Source organism: Emys orbicularis, chromosome 7 (assembly GCF_028017835.1).
Source record: "Emys orbicularis isolate rEmyOrb1 chromosome 7, rEmyOrb1.hap1, whole genome shotgun sequence".
Taxonomy (NCBI): Eukaryota; Metazoa; Chordata; order Testudines; family Emydidae; genus Emys; species Emys orbicularis.
In genome coordinates this window covers 51,052,682-51,076,362 of record NC_088689.1, presented here as the reverse complement: position 1 = coordinate 51,076,362, position 23,681 = coordinate 51,052,682, and the positions used below count along the sequence as shown (strand labels likewise).

Here is a 23,681-nt window from a genome sequence, read left to right as displayed (position 1 = left end):
GTGGTGGCAAGCACTGGGGGGGGGGGGGGGAGGAACAGGGACGCGGCACGCTCCGGGGAGGAGGTGGGCAGGGGGCTGGAAGTGTGAGAGAAGGATTCAGGAGTCAGGGCTGGGAGTGTGTGAGGGGCTGCAGGAGTCAGGGCTGGGGGTGCAGAGTGCAGGATCTGGGAGAGAGTTAGGGTGCAGGAGCGGGCTGGGGGTTGGGGTGCAGGGTCTGGCCAGGAGTTAGGATGCAGGAGGGGGCTCAGGGTTGGGGTGTGGAGTGCTTACCTGGGGCAGCTTCCATTTGGTGCAAGGGGTGCAGGTGGGAATGGGGGGGGGGGTGCAGGAGCTCCCATTTGGTGCTCAGGGTGGGGATGGGGATATGGGGGGTGCAGAAGTCAGGGCATGGGGTGTGGGGGAGCTGGGTATGTGTGCGGGGTGCAGGAGTCAGGGAGGGCAGGGAGTGAGGGGGGTGCAGAAGTCAGGGCTGGGGAATGTGGGCTGGGGTTGTGGGGGCGCTCCCTGCCCCACCCAAGCCCCCTGCCCTGAGCAGCTCACGGCAAGGGGGGGTATGTGTAGGGGGAATGCGGGGACCCCGCCTTTGCTCTGCCCCAATTCCACTCCCTTCCCCAAGGCCCCCCCCTACCTCTTCTCCGCCTCCTCCCCTGAGCGTGCTGCGGCCCCGCTCCTCCACTCCCCTCCAGGAGCAAGGGCAAACAGCTGTTTGGCAGCGGGGACAGCACTGGGAGGGGGAGGGGCAGGAATGCAGCAGGCTCGGGGGAGGAGGTGGGGGTGGGGGAGCTTGGCTGCTGGTGAAAGCCTGCAGCAGGAGCCCCAGGAGCCAGCAGAACCAAGCTTCTGCCCCCACAGCTGCCCAGCCCTGGGCCCCCCCCTGTCGTTAGGGGCCCCATGCCAGGGCACTCGGTGTTTTACTGTAAATCCGCCTCTGCAGTAAGGGATAGGATTTTGAAGGTGGTCAAGAGCTCTGACTAATTCCTGCTCTAAAGGAAATCATGTGGGAATATTCCAAGACTATTTCCCAACTCTGATTATAAAACAAACATTTGCTGAGGTCAAACTTCAACAGCAAGTACTGGGCATTAAATATTTTTTACTGTACCATCCTGTGATGCAGAGTATTATTTGGAAGACAAATTTTGATCCTCAGATCCTCTGATGAAGTAAAAATCTTTGCTAATGAAAAGATGCAACAGGTGCAAACAAACCTGAGCTTACGTAAATCCAGTGAGCCAGATTAATAACAACGGGATGACTATTTTCATGGCTTCAAGCTATATCCTAAATAAAAATTACTTTCCTTTCTCTAGTATTTTTTTTCTCTACTAGATGTAATGGGAAAAGTAGCAATATTCTCCTATCAATGCATTATGTTGTAAGATCTTCCCATGTGGATCTACATGATCTCTGTTTAAATTCTTAAATATGTATCCATTTGTGTAAATACCTTGTTTCAGGTTCTACTAGACATTACTTTTGAGATATGTTTGAGGAAAATCAATCAGGAATTCAGACTCCTGGTAGGTTACTGGAGCAGAGGGATCAGGAATACAGTTGACCTACATCCGGGGCAAGGGACATGAAATAGTTTAACTTCTGTCCATTCTAATTTGTGTTTAAACTACAAAAAGAGCTTTATACTTATAAAAATATACAAAAAAGAGACAGTTACACTTTAACTACACAAACCATAATGGAGAAAACATAGTTCATATCACTAAAGGTTTATTTTCCCCAGTAAGTAGAGAAGAGATCTTTTGGTCCAAATCTTGTACTTTAGACTTGGAAACTTTTTCCTGAGGACTAATAATTGATACAAACATTTTGTGCTTGGGACATACAGAGTTATATCATTAGAGTCGGACTTGATTTGCACAAAGCCATGTATAGGGGGCAGTATGGAGCTGTATTACACCTTGGAAAGCATTAGGAATAAACTCTACCTCAGAAAGCACAATCTCTCCCAGGTGGCTTTGTGCACCCAGGGGATGTGCATGTACCCCATGCATAAGGATAACACGCATTGCTCCCCACCCGAATGACAGTTCCACTTCACTAGCCAATATGCAGGAAACATGGGGACAAGACCTCACCTTCTCCTTGTGCTTTTCTAGATGATGTAAACCCTGAAGGCAAAGTATTACTCTTAGATACTAATCTGATAGGTGCTTTTGTCAAACTTCAAGATGACAGGGTGGACAGGTCACTCAACAAACAAGAATGACAACTGGAAAAGGAAATTGGGAAAATGGAACCAGAATAAAGGCTTTGTTTCAGTGTTCAATGTATCTAAATATGAATGGATATGATACACTGTAAGCAGATATGTAGTAGTACTGGCACAGAGAAAGGACTTCCTGCAGAAGACATTATGTTTGCCAGATTGGCCAGCTAAACCTACTATTGTCTGTATATATGCCCTTCAGAAAAGAAGTGAAGAGAAGGCACCCTGCCACTTCAACAGATGGACAAGAATGTCGAGATTCAAGACACCAATTGCAGGAGTTGCATGTTAATGGCAAGGGGATTTACAGCTGGGAATGTTGAAATGGCTCTTCTGGCTGAGCTGCAGAAACTGTACTTCAGAGATTATCCTGTATCATTGCTAATCTAATTGTGAGCTGGATTACCTTGATAGAATACTTCCATCAGGCTGTATAGCCACTTTTACATCCAGTAGAATAAAAACAATATTACATGTTGGACATGGTCATTCCAAAGAATTTTACACACTTTCTTTTAATTCTGTGGGAGACTCAAGTAAAATGGATGAAATAAACTCAATCTGGCTGTGTATAATAAAACTGGGTTGAGATACTGAAACCTAATCCTTTCTGTCTCAGATGACAGAATAGTGTGTTTGAAAGGAATATGAACTCAGAAGAAATACTGAGGATAAAATACATTTTCAGACAAAGTTATACTAGGTGAAGTAACACTAAGAGATGAAGTATCTAGTGAAAACTAGTCTGAAGACTGAATATCTCTGTGCTGTGTTACAACTTGGTATCCTTCATCTCTTCTTTCCTACTACAGACTGAAACTGTGTTTTATGAAGAAAGAAAATGTCATCTTTATTATCCCTGGATAAACATAGGTACAAACATTATTTAGAGGTCATTTGATACTACAGATACTAGCCAGTTTGTTATATATTTTTCCCATCTAAATCAGTCCAGCTCCATAGGAAAAAGGACAGGTGACAAAGGACAGAGGAGCATATTCTTTTCTATTCAAAGACCTGGCTTCACACAAGTATGAATAAATATGAATATCAAACTCCTCAAATTTTACCCAGCTGTAAAACTACATTGCGTATGGAGCTAGACAGCTTCCTTCAGTTCTTAACATTTAAAAACAAAAAACCCCATCAACAACAGACTTTCAGGAATGGCAATGTTTTGGTCTTTCCTAGTTGCATCCTGTTATCCTCCAGATCCTCCCGTGTGCCCCGGGGGCCCAACAATATACTCTGATGACTTAGAAGGGTGTCTGTCTAATGCAGAGGTGGGCAAACTATGCCCCATAGGACACATCCAGCCCACCAGCCGTTTTAATCCGGCACTTGAGCTCCTGCTGGGGAGTGGGGTCTGGGGCTTGCCCCACTCCAGCGCTCCAGATGGAGGGCAGGGGCAGGGGCTGCTACGCACGGCTCCTGGAAGCAGCAGCATGTCCCTCCTCCTGCTCCTATGCATAGGGGTAGCCAGGGGGCTCCGCTTCGCACGCTGTCCCCGCCCCAAGTGCCGTCCCTGCAGCTGGAGCAGGGACATGCCGCTGCTTCCGGGAGCCGCTTGAGGTAAGCACCGCCTGGAGCTTGCACCCCTGAGCCACCCCCCGTGCCCCAACCTCCTGCCCCAGCCCTGATCCCCTTCCCGCCCTCCAAAGCCCTCGGTCCCAGCCCGTAGCACCCTCCTGCACCCCAAACCCCTCATCCTCAGCCCCACCCAAAGCCTGCATCCCCAGCTGGAGCCCTCACACACACACACCCCACACCCCATATGCCCTGCCCCAGCCTGGAGCCCACACCTGGAACTCCTCATTTCTGGAACCTGCATGCCCAGCCCAGAGCCCATACCTCCTCCCACACCCCAACCTCAATTTTGTGAGCATTCATGGCCCACCATACAATTTCTATAACCAGATGTGGCCCTCGGGCCAAAAAGTTTGCCCACTCCTGGTCTAGTGTATGATGGGCTGATCTGTGCGACATCTAGTCACATCAAGATAGGAATCTTCACCATATGGGTTAGATCACCTTTTTGGGAGTTTAATTGTTGTTTAGATTGAAAAGTTTGTCTTCACCTACCCAAGTCCAAAAAGAAAATGAAACTCCAAGGGCCAACATAAAGAAAGAGCTTCATGCAAGTACTGATACTGCATCTCAGCATACCTTCCACTTGCTCCCTCTTCCCTGCTGCAGCTTTAGCTCACTTCCCTTGCATCAACTTTCCTTGCCTGCTCATCAGTTAGCCTTGATATGTCAGCAGCAGCAGGGCTTCTAGTTTACTCCACAAGGTTAAAATCCTGACATGTGCCATGCAGGATGCATTCAATCTGTTGGATGTGGCTGCTCAGGCAGGAGTTACCTAGAGCCCTGAGGCAGACAATAGGTTGTCCTTCAACATCAATGACTGCCTGGGAATTTGAGTCAAGTCCATCCTTGACCTCTACCAGCTACAGGATCCTAACCTAGTTCTCCAAGCAACTTCATGGAGCTTGAATCACAAGCCTACATATGGAGATGACAGAAAGCCTTCACAGAAGCAAACAATAGCACTCAGGGAAAAATCTAGTTCTTATACATTCAGGTTTCACTTGTACAGTATCTGAAATTTCTTTAAAAGTAACATTAAAGTTTAGTTTTCACTTGGAATAGAATCTCCCTACATTTAAGTAAAATACTTACCATCTGGGGAAGCAGCTTAGTGTTAATTTTTCCATTAAGACATACCAGGTGTCTATGACTATGGTGGCTTCTTTTTTTGTACCATAGCTGCTTACAAGCATTTAATCCATGTTGGGTACAGTTTCTAAAGTAAGCATGTATGACTCAGGTTTGGAACATTTCCAGCTTTGGAAGGAAAAAAAAAAGAAGAGCAAGAACCTTCCTTGTGATCTGGGTTGCTCCTAAACCAATCTGCCCTCAGTGGAGAAAATGAATTACATGTCTGCCATGTAAATATTCATTTACTGGAAACAAGACATAATTTGGGCAAACAAAGTGACAGTTTCCCCACACATTTGTTAATGCACTTTAGTCCTGCCCCCAGAAGACATGCTTAGTGTATCCAAGTTTTTTGTCTCTCTAACATGGAGACTACCAGTTAGGAAGATGGGTGTTGCAATGTGGGTATTTGCACATTGTGCTCTGGGAGTAAGAGATTCCAAAACTCATTGTCATCTGTAACTAGATATGGGTCTGAGTTGCATCTTGGTTCATGATCCAAACTTTATTAAGTTAGGGATTGTTTGGATCTGCAGTATTAGTTTGTGCTACTCTCTGCTTTAATTTATTCAGTTTGAAACCAGGTCCCAGGAGGTGAGGCTAGTGCACTTCTCAACTGTTGCACTAGACTGTTTACAATAGCCATTATTTACCTGGCCATTCCAAGTTCTTTGTAGCAGTTCGTCTTTGTTACCCTGTATGTACTGATTCTCATGATTTTAAATGGGTGTTTTGCATCTACATACTTGGCCAGCACTGAAGATTTATGGAGGGAGGGCATCAGAACCCATAATTTATTATTAATTATTATTATTATTATTTATTTGTTAACCACCAAAGGTGTGCTTGATGCTGAACAAGACACAAAATAAAGACAGCTCCTCTCCTGAAGAGTCTGCAATCTAAAAGAAAAAAAGATGTCTAGAATCCATCATAATCTCTCTCTCTCTCTCTCTCACACACACACACACACACACTCTGCACCTTTGAATGCATCATATGGGTTAATAAAATACCTATTTATTAATCTGAAATCCTATTCACAGAGATAAAGTCTGAAAACTATATGTCTTGGGTTCATTATATATCAAACTGATTGCTTCCTCTATCTAAATTGTTTCATAATCTATTTACTATTAGAGGCATTCATAATATAATTTATATTTTTAAATTGGCCTTTTAAAAATAATGGTTAGTAAACTTTTCAGCTTTCCACAGACCTCAAGGCTATTACTGTGAGTCTGTTCAAACTTTGCATCTTGTCTTTGCAGATGCTGCAACACATTAATAAAAGCAACATTTTCAGTCAAATTCTGAGACTATCATTTCATATTTGAACATTTCTCAAATACTGCATCAGTCTTTATTCTAGCACTGTAATACAACAAAATATTATTTCTTTCTTGAGTAATACTGATCTTCAGATTAGCTACACTAATTTTGCATTGGAATGTGAAGAGTACAAATCTAAATGATAGTCTAAAACTTTTATTTTTAACCACAAATGGATAACAACATTGTTATCCACTTGGAGTTATAATAATGGGAACATCTTGGTGGAAATTAAAAAAAAAAAAAAAAGCCTCAGCACATAAATTAACATTATTTCAACAGGGTGACTGGCTAAAATGTCCTTATTTTCTAAAGTTTAAAATACTATAAAAGAAAGTAAAAATAAACATCACAATACATGGAATCAGAAAAGTCTAAATAAAGAGTCTGAGAGGAAAATTGAGACCACTGCTATAGTAGCTACTACTACATTGGGAGAAGTTATAGCTATCATGCAAGCTAATGGGAAGCGTACAAAATACTGTCATTTCTTTCTTCATAATTTCAGAAACTCTGTTTGATTTTTGATTATGGTCTCTCTGTGGTGCTATGGTATTTGCAGCTTGATGAAGAAATTCATCCAAGCACAAAGAGCAAGACTCTCTGCACCTGTTAAACTCTGTGGCTGTACAGATGGAGTGAGAAAGCAGGTGAAGAAGCCTCCAGGTGGGCTTCTGAACAGAGGAGAATATTCTTATTTCTATCCAAAGATCTGGCTTCACACAAGTGTGAATAACCAAACTCCTGAAACTTTACCCAGCTGTAAAACTACATGGCTCACGGAGCTAGACAGCTTCCTTCAGTTTGGAACATTTAAAAACCAAAACCCCCATCAACAACAGACTTTCAGGAATGGCATTGTTTTGGTCCCTTCTGGTTGCATTCTATTAACCCGCCAAGAAAATAATCTGGGTACTGTGGAAGAAGTCTCTCTGCTAGCCATGAACAGGCCAGAATAGAGGGGGTGATTGGGACCACAAACCACTGGAATGGTTCAGTGGCTCAAAATCCCCACATAGATGGTGTTGAAGACCAATGGGCTCTATTCCAGCCCCTATAGAGTTCACTACAAAAAGCCTGATTAATTAGGCCTTCTCTGAGCCACAGTACCTTCTCAGGGCTCTTCTTAGGGTGGCACAGCTATGTGTCTGAGTCTAGCACTGTATTGGCAGTAATGCTCACCATTCCCAATTACTGCACTTGCTGTGGTCCTACCAAAATGGGAGTCGTCTTCTTTTAAGTACAATACAGTATCTTATTCAGTGCAAATAGAACTTGCACTTATGTGACATTACACTAAATGATGATTGGGATTTTTACTCTGAAATCTCCTTTGATCAGGGTAGGTCCTCACTATCAAATGAATAATCCCAGAATTCACTTTATAGTGGAGGGTAGACATTAGAAATGTAAAATTTATACCCTATCCTTTCAGAAGTTATCTCCTATTGTCAGTTGTTTCTTCCCAAGAATGTGTATATTTATCTCTTCGGCAAATATTTAGTTTTTAAAATAAAATACTAAAACAACTCTCTATTTATGAAGCAGCAGCAGCAGAAAGAATATTCCAGGGAATTAGTGGCAATTTGATTTTAAAATAGCGAAGCAAAAGATCTGAGCAAAATTAGCATGTTAGCAGTAAATCAAACAATTTTCTGAAGTACTCTGGTCTAACGTACTGACTCTTGCTAGTAGGGTAATAAGAAAAGTTAGTGGAAAAAAAAGATTATTTCTAAAGTTAGAAAATAAAATGAAAATGTTGAAGTTAAATATCACTGCAATACAAAAATGCACAAATACCTTCTTCAACATCTGACATATATTCACCATCACTGAGAATTTCAGGGGTGTAGGCTTTACGAACTGCATGATTTAAGTAAACAATATAAGTAAATATGTAGAACATTGATATGTCAACAAAACAATGTAATGTCATAACTAATAAATGTTTTTTGCAACAACGATTATCCAATGGGGCGGGGGGAAGAATTCAACAAACAATTATGATACAACAAATAGAATTTTAAAAGTAAATAAAAATTTCCTTTTTTGCATACCTTCATCATCAGACATGTCAAGAACTTCATTCATAGTTTCTGGTACATTCATTTTATGCTTTTCTGTTACAGTCTGTTAAACAATAAGATCATTTCAAAGTCCAGACATTTTCAACAGAAAAACATCAATTTATTGTTACATTTATAAGTAAAAATACATGACAGGCCACATTTATGATCTAAAATTAGCAGAATAAGCCTTTATTTTATTTTCTGCATGTAGTTTCAACATGTAGCTGCATATAATTATGAAGTACAGTATATTCAAATAATAAAACTACCTAATATTATATCAATATATGTAACTATATTTAAGCTCATACAGCAGATAGGATGCTCTGAGGACCCAAAAGATGATCGTATCACCTAAAAGAAACAAATACACTGAAAGAATTTAAGACCAAGATTTTTAAAAAATAGGAGCCTAAAGTAGTACCTTACTCTGTCTACAGTCCCATTGACTTTAATGGGAGCAAGAGTAGCACAATCTAGCCCTAAACTATTAAGTCCCTTTCTGCTGCGTGAAGTTTCCTTCTTCCTGCATCAGAAGTATTTTGTGATTTTGGAACTAATTTTCTCTGCAATATTTTTAAATACATACCTTACCTTGAACTGCCTATATTTTCCATAGTGACAACTGTAATAATATTATGGTTATCTATGATACTCATCAGAAAATTTTGCACAGAATGCATTCAGATGGGGTTGATTTTTACTTCTGTCATTTATTCTCATTCAGGTTCAGGGAGCAGTATAAGAAGACTTAGATTTGGGGAAAACTGAGTTTGCATGCCTGAAATCTTCATTTAAAGTAGCTAGATATGACAATATACCTCAGAGTTGACCTGCTGGTTTAATAAAAAAAGGGGATATTGAAACCCAAAAGGAACCACAAACTTTGAAGTAAGAGAGCAGTCAAGCACTAATGATGTTTTGGATCCTACAGAAAAATCTGTACAGGTTTGGTATAGCTGTATCCAAGCCAGGATGCTCAGTGGTATTCAAATATATGCCCACATTTGTGTTTCCTCTTATTCTACCATTGTTATTTCCCCGTCATCAGACACAAAGTTAAAAAATGATTAACAAAGTTTTAGGAGGAAAAATGACGGAAAAGATTCTGGTTGTGGTCTTTGATCCAAACTTTTAAGCTTGTCATTCCACATCTACCTTTATATACTTTATTTTTGTCTGGCTTCATAAATAATTCTGTGGCAAGTTTACGTCTGTTTGGCTCCTATCCTCATTTGATATGCTTAGAACTTATTCGAGACCTTACACTCATTTTGTTCTGTGGGAATTATTTAAGCATTTCTAGTATTTTTTAGTTAAACTACCAGCTTTAGAAGGTTCTGCCAATGCATGTTCAAAGATTTTACCTCAGCCATGTCTATACAGACTGAATTGAATAGATAAAAGATCACACACAGAATTTGTTCAGTCATTATTAGAGTTTTATTACAGTATGTGTAAAAATCACAATACAGTAACCCATATTCACCCTTTGTACCACCTTAAATTGAATAACAGATGGGATAGATTTGGCCGAATATCCTCAAAAGATCTTTAAATTAGATGACTACTTGACATGAGACTATAATGCCCTCAGTAATTCAGATTCCATCTCAAAGTGCCAAGAGTCTAAAATGCACCATACCATGTTGGTGACTGATTACCAACATCTTGATTTTAATGAAAACTGTTTTCTGGGCTTCTGTGACTAGAGCTGTGTCTAACCTAGAAGGCATTTTGGGCTGTACAGTCCTTTTTGTACCTCACATTTCTTGTAGTCTAATTCACAATAAGATGTAATGCAACTTTTCTCTACTTATAGCACATATTAAATAATATACCTTCCTACCTATGTGACATGAACCCAACTAGTTCATTAGTTGTACAGGCTAAGAATGAGCCTCCTGTATTTGGAGTTCTCAGTGTGCAACAGTGAATATACTTGACCTACAATTATCTACATCTCTACAAGCCTGAGCTTGGGATAACAAATTCCTGTTTATGCTGCTCTCCTACAACTCTTTTTTATGGTGTCAGCTGTTCAATAAGCCTTGTTCCCGTTGTAGAAAAATATTTTAGAATCTCCCTAGAGATAAGTAACTTTTAGAGAAGGTATGAAGAGAGGTGCCAAAAAGTTCTAGAAGCAGTGGTGATTGGTGCTTATTATCCAGCATAACTAACAGTATTTATTTGTTTTGAAGTTTATCTTGTTAGCACATTTTAAGACAGAGCAATATAGGTTTTATATAAGCTAATGAATTATAGAACACAGCTATGGAAGTGACAAGAGGGAAAGCGCACATGAAGTAACAAAGATAAAAGCCAGCTTTTGATACTGAATGTCTTCTATATATCAACCAACAGCCTTGCTAACAGGCCACTCACAAGTAAGCTGATGACACCACAATTCTGAGAGGTGAATATTAACAGTTTTCTGTCTGCAGTGTGCTCAAAAAACAAGGAAGATGTTTGTTTCCTACTTTGTTTTGCTTTAAACAGTAGTTTTAGAAAAAAAATCAAGAAAGAAATTAGCCAGGTTTTTGGAACCAATATTCACTTGCTTTAAATGGTTTTTCTTTGGTGCAGATTGTGCCCAGCTAGCATGGTGGCTTACTGGCTCCTCATGTCATGAATAGCAGCATGGGCGCGATCTGTACAAGCCACTACATTCTCCTCCCTGTGAGAGAGAGAGGTGGGGGTAGCCAGAACAGAGTGGGGACTGGGCAAAGTTTTGGCTCCATCTCCCCACATGCTGGGTGGCATAACTGTGCCAGGTAAGTACCCAGAGCAGATTACTCACTCTCTGGATGAGCAGAGTCACAATCTCCCTTCTGGGCTCCAGGGACAGTGCAACTACACACTCCCCCTTACCAAGGCAGATCATTATCTCACGATCTGACCCTTTGTAGCTACGAAGAGGATTTATGTGATAATTCAAAACATGTTGTGCTGCTTGCGTTTCAACAAATATCTGCACAAGATGTCTCAGTATCGCTTCTTTTGATAACTTTGTTCAGCAGCCATCAGTTGAAAAAGAAAAAATATGGGAACAATTATCCACTTCCTTTACTAAGACAAAATAGGAGGTACAAATGAATGTTGGTGTTTATCATGATCAACCCTGCCCCTTCCCCAAAGCCCCCCCCCGCTCACTCCATCCCCCCCCCACTCCATTGCTTGCTCTTCCCCACCCTCACTCACTTTCACTGGGTTGGGGCAGAGGGTTGGGGTTCAGGAGGGGGTGCAGGCTCTGGACTGGGGTCAAGGGGTTCGCAGTGTGGGAGGAGGCTCTGGGCTGAGCCTGGGGCAGGGTTGGGGTGTAGGAGGCAGTGAGGGATGCAAGCTCTGGGAGGGTGTTTGGGTGCAGGAGGGGGCTCTGGGCTGGAGCAGAGTGTTGGGGTGCAGGAGGGGGTGCAGAGTGCTGGCTCTGGGAGGGAGGTCAGGGCTGGGGAGGGGGGTCAGGGCTGGGGCAGGGACTTGGGGTGCAGAAGGGAGTTTGGGGTGCAGGAGGCGGTATGGGGTGCTGGCTCTTGGAGGGGGCTCAGGGCTGGGATGTGGCCTCCTGCCGGGTGGCACTTATCCCCGGAAGGGGCCAACACAGCAGTGCGGCCCTGGGAGGGGGTCAGGAGGCACGTGGCTCTGCGCGCTGCCCCTCTCTGCACGCACCACTCCCAAAGCTCCCATTGGCCACAGTTCCGTTCCCGGCCAATGGGAGCTGTGGGGTGGTGCTTGCAGGCAAGAGCAGCACACGGAGACCCCCTCCCCTCTGGGGCCACGGGAGCGTGCTGGCTGCTTCTGGGAGCAGCGTGGGGCCACAGCAGGCAAGGAGCCTGCCTTAGCGGCAGCCCCACTACACCACCGGAGATCACGATCAACTGGGAGAGTCACCAGTCAATCGCGATCGATGGGTTGGTGACCACTATCATAAGATATTGTCATCACACCATTAAGCAGTGAGCAAGATCGGGAGAACATGCCTGTGACCCAGGAACCTCTTAGTGCCAACTGGCAAGGGGCAAAAAGGGAGTGCAGAGAGGGTACAGGAATCTCCTGTGTCTGGTACGTGCATTCAAGTTCACCAAAGAATGTCATGTGAGCTCTCAAACAACAGCCGGTGTCACATTGGTCATCACTATTATTGCAGAATGCATGTATGGATGTCGTGCAAGGAGTTATGTACATACACTCTAAATTATAAGGTCTGGGTCTAGGAACTGGTCACCAGCAAAGGTGAAAAACAGGTTTCCTGTCAGACAAAATATATTTGAGGCATTAGTGTTATTTCTAATGGGTTCACCTTACTTATACTGCCAAATTTAGATATCTCCTCCTTTTGAGGCTGGTGTGCGTAAGCATTTTAAAAATGTTCCTTACATATCAGTAAATTCCAGCTTCCCTTATATTACAACATGAATTTAACAACTATTTGTAGTCAGTGCTAAATCTGGAAAGTTGTAAATTTAACTGGATTAAAGTTGTCAAACAAGTGATCACCTGTTGCTGAGTCAAAAGTGTTTCTAAATTCAAAGGCATTCAAACTGACTTAATCTGAAATGGCTTGCTTGAGAGAGAATGTAGCATGTGATAATAAATCAGACAATGGCAGCACTGGGCCTGTTCATAGAGTGAGCCTTAAGTATCTATTTCAAACATTTTGTGGTTTGTTATAAAATTAATATGGCAGGGCTTTGACTCTGCAAACACTTGTCTATGTATGTAACTTCACTCATGTGACTATACCCATTTACTTCAGTAGGAATACTGACATGAGTAAAGTTATGCAGATGCATGTTTGCAGGACCAGGGCCTAGATGTCTTCTTTTTAAGGGGACACCATCAACCTGAAATGTAGTCAGTTTCAAAATATGAGCTCAATGTCATTTTTATGCCTGCCTCTGAATCCCTTGCCAATTTTTATGCTTTTACAATCAAACTTTCCTCTTATTAAAAATATTTGTGTCTCTCTCCTGTTGCTGTACAAAAGACCCACACAAACAACAGGAGAAACTAACTAACTGACTAAAAGAGAAACAGAGAGCCCGATTAAAGACGAAGTGCTGTCAAATGTAACTGAGCTGAAAACAACTGAGCAGTATGTTTCACTCTAATCTTTTTCAGTTATGGTCACTGGCACTGTTACCTGAAACAACAGTAAGATGCTTTCAAACAGAAATGAGATTTTTAAATTGATGGTGTCCCTTTAACATCTAACAGATAATACTGGGACTTAATCTTGTAATTGCCTTCAAGAAGCAGCCCATAATTACAGTACAAACACTTCTAGTGGTGTTCCAGCCAATTTTGTCAGTTTGGAAGAACTGCTTTTAAACTAAATACAATCATGACATTTGCAAGCCCCTATAACAGTATATTTTATGTGCTACTACTTGAAGGTACTAGTGGGTGAGAGTGAATCACTGCAGGTATTCAGAACTGGGTCTCTTAAGAAGAGAGGAGATCTATGTTAGTTTCTGCTCGTTTACAAAGCCGTATGAGGAAAGTTACCTCACCGAGGCCCCAAGCTTGCAATTAGATCGCCACAGGAAGGACACTTCACCCATGCAGATCTAGTTGAAGGATTGGGCCCCTGGTTATTTATACTGTGTAATTTCAGTTTGGTTTTTGCAATACATTCTGGTGATATTTATTACCTGAATTTTAACACTTTTTTCATAAATTTGCTGTAAATATGATATTCGTTTTTATATTTGACTGCATATGGATGTTATATTGCTAACAGTATGTATAGCCACCTTTAACAATCAGATTGCAGTCTCAGCAGGTATCTATCAACATAGCTAAATATCAAGTTTGTAGAACTTTGTAGATTAAGAAAGAGTCTGACGCTCATTATTGAAATATACTATACTTACAATTGTAGTCATGGTCTCTTCTGTCACTATCTTCAATGTGTCAACAACTGAAATGTAGCCAAGTCGTTTAGCAATGGCCAGGGCAGTGTTCCCATTCTGAGAATTGAAATATTTATAAAAATGGATATTCATTAACAATGCTTAACTATAAGAACAAGTAATAAATTCAATAAAAATTTACTTCAGAAAATGTTTATAAGTCAACACAATAAAAAGTTCTGGCAGCAGGACATGTAACGTTAGGCATTTAACTGTTTACATAAATGACAAGGAGAGAAATAACCAGTACGATGGAAGGATTAAATTTTTATCAGTAAATGTTGGAAAACATCGATTTCACCACACAGACACAAACAGATGAAAAACAATTTCCATCAATAATAATGAAATTTAAAGAGAGGCAAAGTAAGAAAAATGCTGCCTGAGGACTTCGTAGACTTCAATTTAAGGATATTTACTTTGTATATTTTGACATGTGATGTTGACAATTTGTATTTTAATGGTTATAAAGCTTTAACATTTTGAATCTCAACGTTTACTGTCATTAAATAATTTTCATGGCTGCAACCCCCATAATTTCTTGTAACTGTGAAAATTTAAATTGATTAAAATAGGGAAAAATGCTCAATAATAAACATCTATATTATCCGTCGAAATAAAAATTGAATTCTGATAAGCCTCACTATATTCTCTTATGAATGCATTTTAAAGTCGTTGCTGTTTCAGGAAAAGTAGAGCACTAAGGTGGCTATGTCTCATAGCTGAGATAACAGGCTGGCTGTGCTGTTTGATTCACACTCTCTCCCCTCCCCCTATTCTTCTACATTTCCATTGTGGAGATGTAGTGGCACAGCACTTTTTACTGTAGGGAAAGCATTGACATGCTAGAAAAGAAGCCACCCACAATGTGTTTTTCTCTTGTCCCTTACCACAGTGAGTTCATTGGGCGATGCGCCATTCTGGAGCAAGACGTTAATGATATGGGTGTGTCCCTGCTGAGCAGCCTGGTGTAGAGGGGTGTACCCATTCTGCCAAGGATAGAAAAACAGAAGAGTTTGCAGTGTTCTGAGGAGAGGGTTTTGTTTTTTTAAACAAAATAAAACAAGTGAAGGGAAAAGAAAACCTCACCTTTGTTTTGGCATTAACTTTAGCAAAGTGTTGCAGAAGGAAATTAACAATCTTTATGTTTCCATAGTGGCAGCCAACATGTAATGGAGTGTATCCCATCTGGAATGTTTTTTAAAAAGAAGAAATATATGAACATAAGCAATTACCATATGTGAACAGCTCTATGCATTTACTGACAATAAACTGAATATAAAACTGCAAAGCCCCAGGTAGGTTTTTTTTTTTCTTGGAACATGTGGAAAAACATCCTGAAAAAAAAATCTCTTGACAGGTATGTGCTCCATCCTCTTCTTATCCTTCCATCCCCACAGAACACACCTTTTCCCTTCCCTATCCAAAATGAACCTATAAGGGGAAGCTGGAAGCTGCCTTGCATTTCTTGTGAAGTTGAGCATATTTCTTGCTGATTTCACAGAGTTTTCTCTTATGCTTAGACTGCAAGTTCTTTGGGGCAGGGACTATCCTTTTAGAGTGAGTGAGTGAGTGTGTGTGTGTGTGTACGGTGTCTAGCACAGTGGGGCCTTGATTCCTGACTGGGTCCTCTAGGCACTACTGCAATACAAACAAACAATTAAAATGGATGGAATATACTGCCAACTCCATCCTGACCAGAAGAGCCAAAGTGCAGCCTAGGATCTGAGTGGACTCCAGCAGCACAAAGTAGTCCTACGGGAGGCAGAATGCCTGCTGGTGAATGTAAAGTTCTCAGGCATGAAGTCTAGTTTTTTAAGGGTATGTCTACACTCCAATAAAACACCCATGGCTGGCTCATGTCAACTGCCTTGGGCTTGCTGAGCTTGGGCTGTGGGGCTATAAAATTGCAGGGAGGAGAGAGGAGAGTCCCAAAGCCCGGGACCAAATGGCTATACCGCAATTTTATCACCTTGTAGCCCGAGCCTGTGTAACGCTGACAGATCCTGGTTGTCGGCAGGCAGGATCGAGCCAAGGACCTCTGGAGCTTAGTGCATGAGCCTCTACCACATGAGCTAAAAGCCAAGTTAGCTAAGGCTGTAGAGCAGACTCATTGTATCTCTCTCTCTCTTTAAGTGGTCTCGGTGCCACTAGATGGGACAGAAGACCACACCCAGAAGGTATGTGGGTTACACCTGGGTAGCTGACACAGGCCAGCCACGGGTGTTTTGTTGCAATGTAGACCGTACCTAATGTGTTCTGGGCCTTATGTTTCAGAGACCAGTGGAAGCTGGTGTTTTGTTAGCAGAACACCCTGGCAAACTTTTGCACTGATGAATATATGGATTTTTTTCTTTGTTATTTTCCTACCTGACTTTCATTATTAATGTATAGTTCAGAAATGCCCACCAGAGCTGCAGCAAAATCCAGGAGCTGTCAGGGCATGAGATGCTTAAACAAATAAGGGAAACCGGACTCATGTCCAAAACACCTTATAAAATTGAACATAGCTAAGCATGTACATTTTTTGGCATGAGTTCTAATTAAGAACTAAAACATAAGCCTGTCTCTATAAATATACTGCTCAGAAACAGAATCCTAAATACTACTTAAAAACCTCACTTAAATGTAGCAACAGGGAATCAGAGTGTTCAATCTGTTTGCTGCTCACCTTAAAAACCATTCAAATTTTAAATAATTTAAATGATGTGTGGAAACGTAAAGAATTGTAACAAATACTTTCATAAATAGTGAAGTTATACTATAAAATGGAACAAATCAGAGAGAACCAAAGCTGCTGCCCCTCACCCCCGCCCCATCTCTTCACTCTTTTTCTGTCTTTTACTATAATGAGAATATTATTATTATATATATATGTTGATCTGAAAGAGCTTGGGATTCTTACAAAGTGATAGAAATGATCAGATTATACCTCCTAAAGCAATTATCTCCTCCTTTCTTATCTGCCTGCATCAAGACATTATCTCTTCTTCCTTAATAAATACGCTTACTTTATTATAATCAGACTGGGGCTGCAATGAAGGACAGTTCAGAAGAGGGGCAACTAAAAAGAACACTTTTTCAAAGTACTTTATAAAGATTAACCCAGTTGGCTGTTGGATAGGTGAGGATTATTCTCTCTAGATTACAAAGGAGGAAACTGAGGCACAGAGGTTCAGTGACTTGCCCAGATGCACTGGGAAGGGAATGCCAAAGTCAGGATTGGAATTCAGGAGCTCCTGCTCCCTATCTTATGTTCAGACCACTGAGCCATGACTCTTAAGAAAAAGGAAAATACAGATGTGAATGGCTCTGCATGGTTTACACTGAAAGTATGTTTCAGTGGTTGCCGCATTTGGATTCAGTATTTTCTTCATATCAATTTAAATTAGACTCCAACATGTCCATTTTAAACAAAAGGTGCCCAATGGCCCTATCTTAAAACATGTTGAGGGAATGTGCCAATTACTGTAAAATACGGTGTATGTATTTACATGCCTTTACTTCAGTGAATCATAAATCAGGTAACATGTAAAGAAACTACTAAGTCTAACTACAAGGTAGACTATTTAATTAAGTACTACTTTAAATTTACCCACTGCAAATAGTAAATGTCAAGATTTTAATGGCACCTACTACTGTACCTCCGTAAGCTGCTAGGAGAGCAATTACCTACACTACTTCTTTCTCGCTGGCTCTTTTCTCACTGCTGACTAGCTAGCAATTTGAATGAGAGACCAGGTACAGTGCTAACTCTGAAAGGTTTTCTTTTTGTCCCCTTTGAAATGTGTGGGGTAGGGGAGAGAACGGAGGGAAGTTTTTGAACTCCGAATGACCTCCACCCCCATTTATTTCCTTTCTACTATTTTCCCCTTGGAGGCCTCAAAGCACAGCTATCTTGTGTCCCAGAAATGACGGCCAAGTACAGCTCTCACTAAAGCCATTAATGTTGCTTTTCCTATCAAGCATGGGGAAGGGAGGTGGGTTCACTGCAGAGTGACATGAGGCACTCCCTCCCTCCCCTCTGGGGTTCAGCATACTGCCTTGGTGGCAATCTCAGCACCTGCCAGCCTGGGAGGAAAACACTGAACTCTGCATCTGTACTCTGATCCCTATGTGGCAGCATATTGTGCCACCATTAGACCACTGGGCTACCCTGGAAGCTTTTCTCTTAAGTTTCCAGTACCTTGTGGTCATATTGTGTCATGTCTTATCATGCTCCATGTGCTATACAACGTAGTGCCGCCATCAGCAAAGATAGGATGATGTGACAAGACAACATGGAACACAAATGAATACACTGGACATTTTAGAATGAAGTTTCTTTCCATTAGCAAGCAGCTTTCATAGCAATAGGCAACAATGTCCACAATAATCATGTTGGGTCAAAACACAAAATTAAAACTAATTACCGAGATACCTACTTAAATCTGAGACCCAAAGAGAATATCCTCTGTTTCCCAGCTACAGAATGGACTCCAATAACAAATGGCTTTCAGTTTGGCAGGCATCTAAATTTATATTTATTTCTTGACTTCCTCATTGCAGATGGATATCCTGTTAAGATTTCTGAATCATGCCAACTGGCAGATTCTGTGCTTACACAGCCAAACAAGGGTAGAGAGCAAGAAATCAATTCTCACTGCTACCTGGATTCCCCATTCTGGGTTCTCAGAACATTGTAGATGAATAAACAGGAGGCTAAACATGTTTTGTTAACAATTTTTAAACTATAGACACATCATATGAAGATGCGTCTTGATTTTACAGTTAAACCAGTATTTACTGGCATAAGCTTCCTGGAACTTAGCAGACTTACCAGTAAATAATATTTTATTCCAGAAAATCAGGATTTTTTTAATGCAGCTCCTAATTTTGTCACCTCATGGTAATCAATTAATTACATTGCTTCTAGTCAGTTTAAGAATGGACAGCAACATGGGGGCTAACAGATGGGAAGTGCTTCTCAAAAGCAGCAAGAATACATGCCAAAAATTAACCCAGAAATATTGGACTTTCAATTTTATATTATGGTATTGAAACAGGGCCGCCCGGGGGGGGGGGGGGGGGGGGGGGAGGGGGGGGCAAGTGGGGTAATTTGCCCCAGACCCCGGGCCCCACACGAGAATATAGTATTCTATGGTATTGCAACTTTTTTTTATGGAAGGGGCCCCCAAAATTGCTTTGCCCCGGGCCCCCTGAATCCTCTGGGTGGCCCTGTATTGAAACATACATCTATTCCCCCTCCTTTTTGGGAGGAGAAAAGTATTAAAAGCCCCATGTAGTGGGTATCTTTTCAATATCCTTCATTTGCCCTGGTAGTAACCATAAATCCTAACAGCTTGAATTATTGCATCTCTCTCTTCATGCTGACTCTCAAGCTGCTCTGTTTTTTTCTGCTGCTGCTGTCAGAAACTGAAGATAGAGTGAGAGCTAAGAAATGAACAGAGAACAATTGAATAGAGTTTCACTGATGTCTTTGATTAGGCTGACAACTCCTCTAGATCAAGACACCACAAATCCAATAAGACCTTGATTCAGCAAAGCACACAAGCACATCTTTAAGTTTAAGCATGTTTAAGTGCTTTACTAAATCAAGGTTTAACTGCATAAAGTATCTTGCAAAGGCCCACTATTAATGTTATTGGAGGGCGGCGATGAAGCGGGGGGGGGGGGGGGGGAGGGGGTTGGAAATTTCTAGTGCAATGGCCACTAGACAGTTTAACATGCATCTAAAAACTGTGGTAGTAATTGATAATATGATAGATAATATGCAACAAAGATACATTTAAATAACCGTGATTAAGTATTTCAAGCATTCTTTCCAACATCCCACTATATCTCTGTTCCCTTTTCCTTCTAGTACTAAAATCGCTTATTATTTTAATTAAAAATAAAATTGTGATTTTTTTGTCTTCGTGCTTGTGAAAGGTACTGAACACTTTTAGTTAGCAACAAAAGAGGTATATCGGCAGTACAACTTTTCCCACACTGTCTTGCCTCAGCCCTGACCTGGAAGGTCCAATTCAGGGAGTAAGAGAGTAGTTGATCACCATCATTTCTCAATCCTTGATAAGAATACTACCAAGGGTACAAATAACTGCCACTTTAGTGTTGGCTTTATTATCCGGATACTTTCCAATCAGGAACTAGATTGAGATAATCAATTTTTGTCACATGGGCCCAATAGCCAGCACACAGTAACAATTTTCAATAACTAATGATCTGTGCTAGCTTCAACCAGGCAACACTGAGAGAAAAGCTCCGAATCCCATTACCAATCCCTTGGGCAATCCAGTATCTGGTTTTATTTTCTCAGGCTAGCTCTGTAAATTATACATGAAAACAACACTAGCCACTGTGCAACAGCCAAATAATAATGAACTTCAAAAGGGCATTCACCCTCTTGTCAGTGTTCAGCATTATGGCCGTACTAGGAAAACAAGATAATATATATATGTAATCAACACAGTTATTATATATCTGGAAATGTAAGTACTGAAGGAAAAACTGTCAAGCACTAAGTCTAGATTTAAGGTCCTGATCCAGCAAGGTTCTTAACCATATAGCTAACTATAAGCAGGAGTGGTTCAATTGACTTCAGTGGCTACTAAAGTCAGGCACAGGTACCTTACTGATTCAGGGCCTACATTCCCAGCAATTCAAACACAGAAAAGAAAAGCTGCTGGGGCTGGAAATGACAAAAATTCTGCTTTTGCTGTGGGATTCCAAAGTGTGTGTGTGTGTGTGTGTGTGTGTGTGTGTGTGTGTGTGTGTGTGTGTGTGTGTGTGTGTGTGTGTGTGTGTGTGTGTGTGTGTGTGTGTGTGTGTGTGTGTGTGTGTGTGTGTGTGTGGACTGGATCTGCTGGGACTAGTTTTACTCCACTGCCTTCTAAAGAATCACTCCTAATGTGCACTGGTGGCTGTGAACTACACAGATCCAAGGTTTTGAAGAAGTTTTAGGGTATGTCTACATTAGACCTGGAGGTGTTATTTGCAGCTCATGCAGACATACCTGTGCTAGCTTTGATTGAACCTAAAAACATAAGTGCAGACACAGTGGTGTGAGCAGCAGGAGTGGCTAAACACCTGAATATGTACCGAGGGTTTCATTTGGGATTGTACCCAGGGTGGCTAGCCCCTCTCACTATTTGCACTGCTGCACCTACACTTCTAATTTTAGCGCTAGTGTAGCAGGTATGTCTATTCAAGCTAGAAATCTCCACCCAGCTCCAGTGTAGGCATATTCAGATACAGAAAGAAGGGTGAAGAAAAACAAGACAAAGGAGGTGGGGGTGAAAATAGTCTAAACAAGCATATTTTGGTTTTTTTATATACTATTAAAGGAACCTCATGTTCTGAAGGGTATTTTGAAATGTGTGCTTTACCGGTTTTCCATTTTTACATTGCATTACCTTTAAAGAACATAATAACAAAAGAATGGCCATAATGCGTCAGACCAGTGGTCTATATAACCCAGTATCCTGTCTTCTGACAGTGGAATGAACAGAACAGGGCAATTATTGAGTGATTGATCCCCTGACATCCACTCCCAGCTTCTGGACATTAGAAGCTTAGCACACCCAGGATATGGGCTTGCATCCCTGACCATCCTGGCTAACAGCCGTTGCAGGATCTAACCCCGATGAACTTATCTAATTCTTTTGTGAATCCATTGGAGTTTTGGCCTTCACAACATCTCCTGGCAATGAGCCCCGCAGGTTGACCGTGCGCTGTGTCAAGCAGTACTTCCTTTTGTTTGTTTTAAACATGCTGCCTAGTTATTTCATTGGATGACTCCTGGTTCTTGTATTATGTGAAGGGGTAAATAACACTTCTTGATTAACTTTCTCCACACCATTCATGATTCTGTAGCCCTCTATCATATCCCTCCTTAATCATCTCTTTTCCAAGCAGAAAAGTTCCAGTGTTTTTTTCCCTCTCCTCATATGGAAGCTTCTCCAGACCCTTAATTATTTTTGTTGCCATTCTGAGTACCTTTTCCAATTCGAATATATCTTTTTTTGAGATGGGCTGACAAGAACTGCACTCAGTATTCAAGATGTGGGTGTACTATAGATTTATATAGTGGCATTATGATATTTACTGTCTTATTATCTATCCCTTTCCTAATGGTTCCTAACATTCTGTTAGCTTTTTTGATTACTGCTGCACATTTGAGCGGATGTTTTCAGAGAACTATCCACAATGACTCCAATGACACTTCCTTATGTCGTAACAGCTAATTTAGACCCCATCATTTTATATGTATAGTTGGGATTATGTTTTCCAATGTGCATTACTTTGCATTTATCTCCATTGAATTTCATCTGCCATTTTGTTGCCCAGTCACCTAGTTTTGTGAGATCTCTTTGTAACTCTTCACAGTCTGCTTTGGAATTAACTATCTTGAGTAATTTTGTATCATCTGCAAATTTTACCTATTTTTCCGGATCATTTATGAATATGTTGAACTGCACTGGTCCCCAATATAGACCCTTGGGGGGACATCACTATTTACCTCTGACCATTCTGAAAACTGACCATTTATTACTACCCTTTGTTTCCTATCTTGTAATGAGTTACTGATCCATGAGAGGACCTTCCCTCTTATCCCATGACTTCCTACTTTGCTTAAGAGCCTTTGTTGAGGGATCTTGTCAAAGGCTTTCTGAAAGTCCAAGTACATTATATCCACCAGATGACCCTTGTCCACATATTTGTTGACCTCCCTCAAAGAATTCTAGTAGATTGGTGAGGCATGATTTCCCTTTACAAAAACTCTTCCCTAACTAATCATGTTCAACTATATGCCTGATAATTCTGTTCTTTACTATAGTTTTAACTAATTTGCCTGGTACTGAAGTTAGGCTTACTGGCTTGTAATTGCCAGGATCATTTCTGGACCCTTTCTTAAAAACTGGCATCACATTAGCTATCCTCCAGTTATCTGGTACAGAAGCTCATTTAAATGAAAGACTACATACCACAGTTAGTAGTTCTGCAATTTCATATTTGAGTTCCTTCAGAACTCTTGGGTGAATACCAAATGTTTTTGGTGACTTGTTACTGTTTATCAATTTGTTCCAAACCCTCCTCTACTGTCATCTCAATCTGGGACAGTTCCTCAGATTTGTCACCTAAAAAGACTAGCTCAGGTGTGGGAATCTCCCTCACACCCTCTGCAGTGAAGACCGATGCAAAGAATTAATATAGCTTCTCTGCAAATGGCCTTGTCTTCCTTGAGTGCTCCTTTAGCACCTCAATCATCCAGTGGCCCCACTGATTATTTGGCAGGCTTCCTGTATCTAATTTACTTTTAAAAAATGTTGCTATTAGTTTCTGTGTCTTTACTCTTCAATTTCTTTTTTGGCCTTCCTAATTATACTTCTATACTTGACTTGCCAGAGTTTATACTTCTTT

At 41.1% G+C, this 23,681-nt stretch overlaps 1 protein-coding gene across 2 annotated transcripts in view; it reads right to left on the bottom strand.

Moving 5' to 3' along the window:
• Nucleotides 1-23,681, bottom strand: part of ANK3 (ankyrin 3) — a 305,045-nt gene that overhangs the window by 96,033 nt on the left and 185,331 nt on the right. For both annotated transcript variants that reach the window (XM_065407161.1, XM_065407162.1), the window contains exons 19-23: nt 15,348-15,446; nt 15,149-15,247; nt 14,220-14,315; nt 8,335-8,407; nt 8,078-8,140 (exon numbers count right to left, since the gene is read on the bottom strand). In XM_065407161.1, the coding sequence (XP_065263233.1) occupies nt 8,078-8,140; nt 8,335-8,407; nt 14,220-14,315; nt 15,149-15,247; nt 15,348-15,446 (430 nt within the window). The remainder of the gene's footprint in view (nt 1-8,077; nt 8,141-8,334; nt 8,408-14,219; nt 14,316-15,148; nt 15,248-15,347; nt 15,447-23,681) is intronic.